Below are 7785 nucleotides of genomic sequence, written 5' to 3'. Positions count from 1 at the left end.
GGCACTTAACAACAACAACAACATATAAAGGGCAGCTGTGCTGGGGATATAATTCTTGGTTGGCAGTCTTTCTCTTTCAGAGGTTTTATATGGTATCCCATTGTCTTCATGCCTGCATGGTTTCTGCTATGAAATCAGCACTTCATCTTACTGGTTCTCCTTTGTAGGTAACTTTTCATTTTTTCTGAGCTTCTCTCAGAATTCTTTCCTTGTCTTTGGTTTTGCAGAGTTTGATTAAGCTATGTCTTGGTGACTTTCTTATGGGATCTGTCCTGTTTGGGATTCCTTCACCTTCTTGTATGTTTATCTTCTGATCTTTCATGATGTTAGTGAACTTTTTTTCCAATAATTCATCGATAATTTTCTCTGTGTTTTTTATTGTCTTTTCCTGTTCTGAAATTTCAATGACCTGTAAGCTGTTTCTCTTGATGGTGTCTCACATAACTCTTAGGACTTCTTCATATTTTTTTCATTCTTGTATTCTGATTGTTCTTCTAGCATACTAATATTGAGAGATTTATCTTCAAGCTCACTAATTCGGGCTTCATTGCTTCGAATCTATTCTTTTGTCCTTTCAATGTTTTCTCAGTTTCTGAGATCTTAGTATTAATCTTCTGGATTTCTAAATGCACTTCTTTTGTTTGTCTGTTTCAAAATTTGTATTTATTTTGTCCGTTTGGTGTTTTCTTGAATTCTTCTAAAATGTTTTCTGTGTGCTCCTTGTTTTCCTGCAAATTCCTCTCAATCCTTTGAAGGTCCCTAAATATCATTCTTTCAAAGTCTTTTTCAGCCAGTTCCTTCCTCAGAAACATTTTGTTTTGATTTTCATCTGCACCTTGGCCATTTGATTGCATCTGTCTTTCTTGTTTCTTCGGGTAAGCTAAAATTGTCTGTTGTCTTTGGGGCATTGTGGGTTAGGGTTAGGGTTAAGGGTTGTCGTACTTGTATATAAATGATGATTATTTATTGGTGTTTTCTTGGGCTCTCACCAACTGTCTCCTGTGGATGTAGTTAGAGAATGGAAGTGTGTACACTTTGCTCATTTGCGGTTCGTGCACCTCAGTTTAGGATGGGTTTTGGTGATATTGGCTGCTGTCTCCCATGGGTCAGATGGTATGGGGACTGGTGTTAGCTCTGGCCCAGTGGGGGGAGAAGCAGAGGGCCGTATGGGCACGGTTGCTATTTCCCTTCCTGTCACTTGTATGAATCCACTCTGCCTGGACAGCTTCTGTTGCCAAAAGTGCTCACGATGTGGTCGTGCACATCCGGCCAGCTCTTTACTAGCCGGTCTCCTTCTTATCATCTCTGCACAACTTCTCCTCCCAGCAAGCACTGTCTACTTCTCTAACCTTTCTTGTGAAGTTCAGAGTCCCAGAATTTCCATCTGTGTCTGTTTCCTTTTGTCTCTCATACCTTTGTTGTAGAGGGTCCGAAAGCAGTGCATCTGTATACTCTGCCACCTTGCTGTAAGTTCTCACCTGTCTTCCTCTTTAGTCATGGTTATAGGAACTGTTCCGCCAGCTTGCTTCAAAGAGGGTGTGCAGAATCGAGCTCCCATAAGAGATTAATATGCTATTTGCACAATGTCCAAGTCAACATTACAGCCTATACAGAATGTATTGTGAACTTCAAGTGATGCATAGTGTAGGGTCTGTCTGAAGCTAAACACCTTTGAGATCTAAAAGCAAATGATATAAAAGAAGAAAGCAAACACATTCGGGGAAAGAAAGATTCCAGATAAAAATCAATAAGGATCCAAGGAACTGAAGGTCTGAAGAGACCAGGATCTTCCCCCAGAACCGACACAGAATGAGAGAACCTTCTCTTAGATCCAGTCCCCTGAATTAGGACTTCTCATCTCTGGAAACATGAGAGAATTAACTTTGGTTTCTGGTCTTTCTGCTATAGCAGTACTGGATAGCTCAGAAGAGGACCAACAACTTCGAGTCAGGAATGATGCAAGAAAGGTGTGTGTTCTCAGTAAGGCAACTGCTGGGAGCTCACTGGTTGTGGCCAGGAGCCTAATGCCAAGCGAGCTTACCTGGTCATAAGAGGATGTTGCAGAGAAAGGTGAAAATACTTACCAACTTCTGGGAGCGGCCCTAGGAAGAAAGAGAACAAGGGAGACCCGGTGAGTACCTTGTGTTTTCAGCAGGACACTTGAGTGTCTGTTCTTCTGGGAACATTCCTCAGTCCCCTCAGATGGACAAAGCGGCTTTGGGGTTATTGATGAGTGATTGCAAACCAACGAATTCCCAAATGTGTAGGAAGGAAGATGCCTGAAAAATTGACACCCAGCCAATCTCCATCATGTGTCTATTGGGAGCACGTACGAGTCACGTGGACACGGGGACTCTGCTAGCTGTATTGGGAATTGGTTGTGGAGGACAATAGAGGTGTTCCCGGGGTTGGCCTGTGTCCTGGACAGTCGGGATCCATACCCTGGTAGCGCGTGGGTAGAGCTGGGGGCGGGGGCAACAATTAAACACACCTGTCCTTTAGCGTTACGCCCCTCACTATGAAGAGACCAATGGAAGTGGTCAACAGCCCAAATGGAGATGTGGCGGGTGGAAGGGAGACATCAGGAAACTAGTAGGTGAGGCAGAATTAAGGTGACTTAGTGGAAGAGCTGTCTGAGGTCACCTACGTGACTCACCTGTGTGAGGATCCTGTGTGAGGTCGCATGTTTGAAGGCCCCTGCGTGAGATCACATGTGTGAGATTCCCTGTGTGAGGGCACCTGTGTGTGAGGTCACCTTTGCTGTGTGATCCCCTGAGTGAGACGCTTGTGTGAGGTTACCTGTGAAAAGTCACCTGAGACACTTGTGTGAGAGCACCTGTGTAAGTTCATCTGTGTGAGGTCACCTGTGCAGTCACCTGAGACACCTGTGTGAGCTCACCTGTGTGAAAACACCTGTGTAAGTTCACCTGTGTGAGGTCACCTGTGTGAGGACACCTGAGACACTTGTGTGAGGTCACCTGTGTGAGGACACCTGTGTGAGCTCACCTGTGTGGTCACCTGAGACACCTGTGTGAGAGCACCTGTATGAGGACACCTGTGTGAGAACACCTGTGTGAGGTCACCTGTGCAAAGTCACCTGAGACACCTCTATGAGGACACCTGTGAGAACACCTGTGTGAAAGTCATATTTGTGTGGTCACCTGTGCAAAGTCACTTGAGACAGCTGTGTGAAGACATGGTCACCTGTGTGAGATCACCTGTGCAAACTCACCTAAGACACCTGTGAGAACACCTGTGTAAGGTCACCTGTGTGAGGACACCTGTGTAAGCTCACCTGTGCAAAGTCACCTGAGACATCTATATGAGGACACCTGTGTGAGGTCACCTGTGCAGTCACCTGAGACACCTGTGTGAGATCATCTGTGTGAGGACACCTGAGACACCTTTGTGAGGTCACCTATGTGAGGCCACCTTAGATACCTGTGTGAGCTCACCTGTGCAAAGTCACCTGAGACACCTGTATGATGACCCCTGTGTGAGGACACCTGTGTGAGCTGGAGAGGTGGCCACCCAGTGGATAGGGTCACATGATGCAGGTATCATTCTAAAGGTAGACGGTAGACACAGAGGGCCATGGAATGCAATTGTTGTTAAGTACTGTGGAGTCGGTTCCGACTCATAGTGACCCTGCATAGGGTTTCCAAGGCTGTAAATCTGTACACGAGCAGAACGCCTCATCTTTCTTCCACGGAACTGCTGGTAGTTTCGAACTGCTGACCTTGTGGTTGGCAGCCTGACTGGTAAACATTACGCTACCAGAGCTCCTTATGGAATGCAATTGAGAATCCATAAATATCATGTTTGGTAAGGTGGAGGGTCAAAGAAAAAGAGGAAGACCCCCAGCGAGATGGATTAGCAATGTAGCAACAATTGTGAGGTTGGGCCAGGATTGAGCAGTGTTTCATTCTGTTATGCATAAGGTCGCTATGAGTTGGTACTGACTCGATGGCACCTAACAACAACAAGAAGAAAATAAACCCATGTATCAACGCTCAATTATTTTCTGAGAAGGGTACCAACTCAATTCAATGGATAAAGAATTGTCTTTTCAACAAATGATGCTGGAACCATTTGAAAGAACGAACCTGGTCCCTCTACATTACAGAAATTAAGTTTCAATGGACCACGAATACCTAAATATAAGAAGGAGGATAGACAAATGTTCTGGAACAGACAAGGAACCAGATTCTTGCTGATAAGGATTAGACCCCCCAAAGAAAGACAGGAGGGAACCTGTATTATAGGGTTCTGACAAAGGCGTGGGGTCCTTACGTTTTTTTGAATGTCAAGCTGGTACTCTAAGACATGATTTGCAGCCTCACTTCTCGTCTTGGGGTTCTCCCACTCGATAAAATAATCAGATCCATTGTAGTGACTTGTGATGTTTCCTGGTGGGTTGTACTTTTCTAGAATACAAACATGAAAATGCAATCACTTGCCAATCTACAAGGTGGAGGAGCGAGTTAAACGAAAAATGTAAAGAATACATCTTGGGGGTCATTTCCAGATGACTGAGAGCTGTCCATGGTGGCTGGAGGAGCGAGTTAAATGGCAAATGTAAAGAATACATCTTGGGGTTCATTTTCAGCTGACCGAGAGCTGTCCATGGAGGCTAATTATTCTGAAGCAGATCTCCAGGACTTTCTTCCTAGGTGCCTCAGAGTGGACTTGAACTCCTAACCTTACAATTACTGCCAAGTGCACTACGCAGGGACCCCTAATATAGACTATAAACCAAACGAAACCAGTTGCCTTTGCATCAACGCCAACTCAAGATGACCCCATATGGATCTGAGTCCAAGTGTGTGCTCCATATAGGGTTATTAATGACTAAGCGTTCTAAAACCAACAGCAGGAGTTTCTTGTGAGGTGTCTCTGGGCAGACGCGAACTTCCAACTGTTTGGTAAGTAGTCAAGTGATTGAACTATGTATGTCTCCTTTTCTTACCTATGTTACTGAGTGCAAAAGGAAAGAACTCTCGGAACGGGATAGACATCTCCTCGCTGGTCCCATTCAGTAGGAAGAAGAACTGTGTGCCACGCAGCTCAGACAGTTGCTCAAAATGACAGCCCACGTTTATGCCGGCCTGGTCATAGATGTAGTGGGGACATTCGGTAATGTCGTCCCCATCTTCCAACCTGGAACATGCAAACTCAGTGAACGGTCAGGAGGGACCTCAACCCGGACCCACTCGGAGACCCTTTGCTTACCTGGTCCAGACATTGAGGTGGTATTTAACATTGGCGGGCGCTGCCGGGCCAGGCAGCCAGCTACAGTTCATGAAGTTAATGTTGTAGATGACACACGAGAGATTTCTGGCGCTTGTATTTGCATTGCCTGGGGAGACAGGACCCCCAAATTGTCACGATGAACATCATCACGTCCAGTAAACGTGGAATTCTACACCATCACTCCCAATAAACGTGCTTTCCACCCATTTGTTTATGTTTCCAAAACAGGAAACCCCAGAGCGAAGCTAGCCATGGCTGTGGACTTCATTCTGACTCCCAGCGACCCTATTGTTGTTACGTGCCGTGGAGTCGATTCCGACTCATAGCGACCCTGTACAGGGTTTCCGAGGCTGTAAATCTTTACGGGAGCAGAAAGCCTAATCTTTCTCCCGCGGAGCAGCTGGTAGTTTCGAACTGCTGACCTTGAGGTTCGCAGCCCGATTCGTAACCACTATGCTACCAGCGACCCTATAGGACCGAATTAAACTGATCTTTAGGGTTTCAGAGGCTGCAAATCTCTATGGGAGCAGGCGGCCTCATCTTTCTCCCTCAGAGAGACTGGTGGATTTGAACATCCAATCGTTTGGTTAGAAGCCCAATGTGTATCCCACAAGAGTTCCTAAATCTATATATACCACGGCACTGTTAAAAGCTACTAAAGCCAATAACAGAAATTATTGAGTTTGTTTAAGAGAACTGAACTCAAGCCACAGGTCTCAAATTGAGACCCACTCAGAATAACTCCACAGCACGGACTAGAACTGGTGCACACGGTCTCCAAGACAGTCTTTACAAAAGCAGAGTCCCACATCTTTCCCTCTCGGTGTGACTGGTAGCTTCAAATCCCCAAACTTTCGGTTAGCAGCGAGTGTTTCACCAAAGCACCACAGGGCTCTACATTTCAACCAGGAATTAAAAAAACAACCCAAAACCCCAATACCCCATTTTACCAACGTTGCAGTGACAACTGAACCAGAACTTAAAAAACACAGTTTCTAGTGTGACCTTGCATTCTCTGTTTCTCTACACTTTCTGCACATGAATTTTTCAATAGACCCAAAACCCAAGGGGAAAGTTTTTTACAATTCAAGAACAAACCGTTAGCTGTTAACCGAAAGGTCGGAGAAAGGTTTGAACCCACCAGATGAGACAGTCTGCTTCCATAAAGATTTAAAACTTTGTAGACTCTATGGAAACGTTCTGCTCTGATGTATAGGGTGACCAGGAGATGGGATCAACTCAACAGCTTTAGGCTTCATTTTAATATGAATACTTCACTCACTAGCCACCCTTTAGCTTTCTTTGAAGTCCTTAGCCTGGGAATTGGCGTTCAGACAGCCTGGTTTTCCTCTCTAATATCTTCTTATTCTGCTACTATCATCTTTTTGAAGAAACTCATTCTTGCTGTGTTTGAGCTTGGGCTTCAAACCAATTAAAAAATGGTTCAGTGTGTGCTTTCAGCTACTGGTGTTGAGACTTGGTCTCATGTACTTTGGACATCTTATTAGGGAGGACCCGTCCCTGAAGAAGGACATCGTGCTTGGTAAAGTGGAGGGAGGGTCATTGAAAAAGAGGAAGACCTCCAATGAGATGGATGAATTGGCACAGTGGCCACAGAAATGGGCTCAAATGTAACAGTGATTGTGAGGATGGAGCAGAACCAGATGTGCTTTATTCTGCTACACATACGTTGCATAGCAACCGAGTCTGTCCTTGATGGCGTTTAAACTCTGGGCGGAAACACACACAGCTGTGCCCTACTTAAAGATGGCAGCCAAGCAAGCATCTTGGATCATGTGTTTCTCTCAAGAGCCCTGTCGCTAAGTTTGCTCTCTCAAAGTCCTGCGACGGCTGTTCCTCCTGATAGTTTGACATGTCCGTGGCACCAGATTGTGTTACTGGCAGGTCTCTGGAGAGTTACACACACACACACACACACACACACACGCGCACACACTCAGAGCTTTCTGGTTGGCTGCCATCTTTGAATGGGGCATAGCCATTTGCTTCCTAAACCCCAACCCACCTCCTCTGTCTGGATTATGACTCACAGGGAGTTTGTATAGCATTTCTGAAGTTTAAAAGCTTTATAGGACCAGACAGTTCAACTTGCCCCCACCCCCCAGGGACAATAATCCTACTTTTGGTCAACAGATCACAGGCTATGGAATTGGAAGATATGCAATGGATACTCATCCAATACTACTGTAATCACTGAGCTATTTTGAACTGATTTGAAGCCCTGATGTGATCAACATCTGCTGTTAAGTTTTCTTTGACATCCCACCACACCTTGATGGGATTGTTAAAGTTAACCCACTGTGTTGATATCGATTCTTCCTGCCCCACGTATGTCAGAGTAGAACTGAGTTCCATAGGGTTTTCATTGGATGATGTTTCATAAGTCGATCCCACTCATGGTGCCCTGTGTGTGTCAGAGTAGAACTGTGTCCCACAGGGTTCTCAGTGGATGATTTTTCATAAGTAGATCCCACTCATGGTGCCCCCGTGTGTGTCAGAGTAGAACTGTGC

At 45.4% G+C, this 7785-nt stretch overlaps 1 protein-coding gene across 1 annotated transcript in view; it reads right to left on the bottom strand.

The window, feature by feature from the left end:
• CSF2RA (colony stimulating factor 2 receptor, alpha, low-affinity (granulocyte-macrophage)) overlaps window positions 1-7785 on the bottom strand; it is a 56318-nt gene that overhangs the window by 10630 nt on the left and 37903 nt on the right. The window contains exons 9-10 of the mRNA XM_006876263.1: window positions 5233-5359; window positions 4970-5160 (exon numbers count right to left, since the gene is read on the bottom strand). Coding sequence (XP_006876325.1) covers window positions 4970-5160; window positions 5233-5359 — 318 coding nt within the window. The remainder of the gene's footprint in view (window positions 1-4969; window positions 5161-5232; window positions 5360-7785) is intronic.

This window comes from Chrysochloris asiatica, unplaced genomic scaffold, assembly GCF_000296735.1.
Source record: "Chrysochloris asiatica unplaced genomic scaffold, ChrAsi1.0 scaffold00372, whole genome shotgun sequence".
In the NCBI taxonomy this organism is placed as follows: domain Eukaryota; kingdom Metazoa; phylum Chordata; class Mammalia; order Afrosoricida; family Chrysochloridae; genus Chrysochloris; species Chrysochloris asiatica.
Note: the sequence above shows the minus strand (reverse complement) of the source record. Positions and strands in the feature narration are given on the sequence as shown.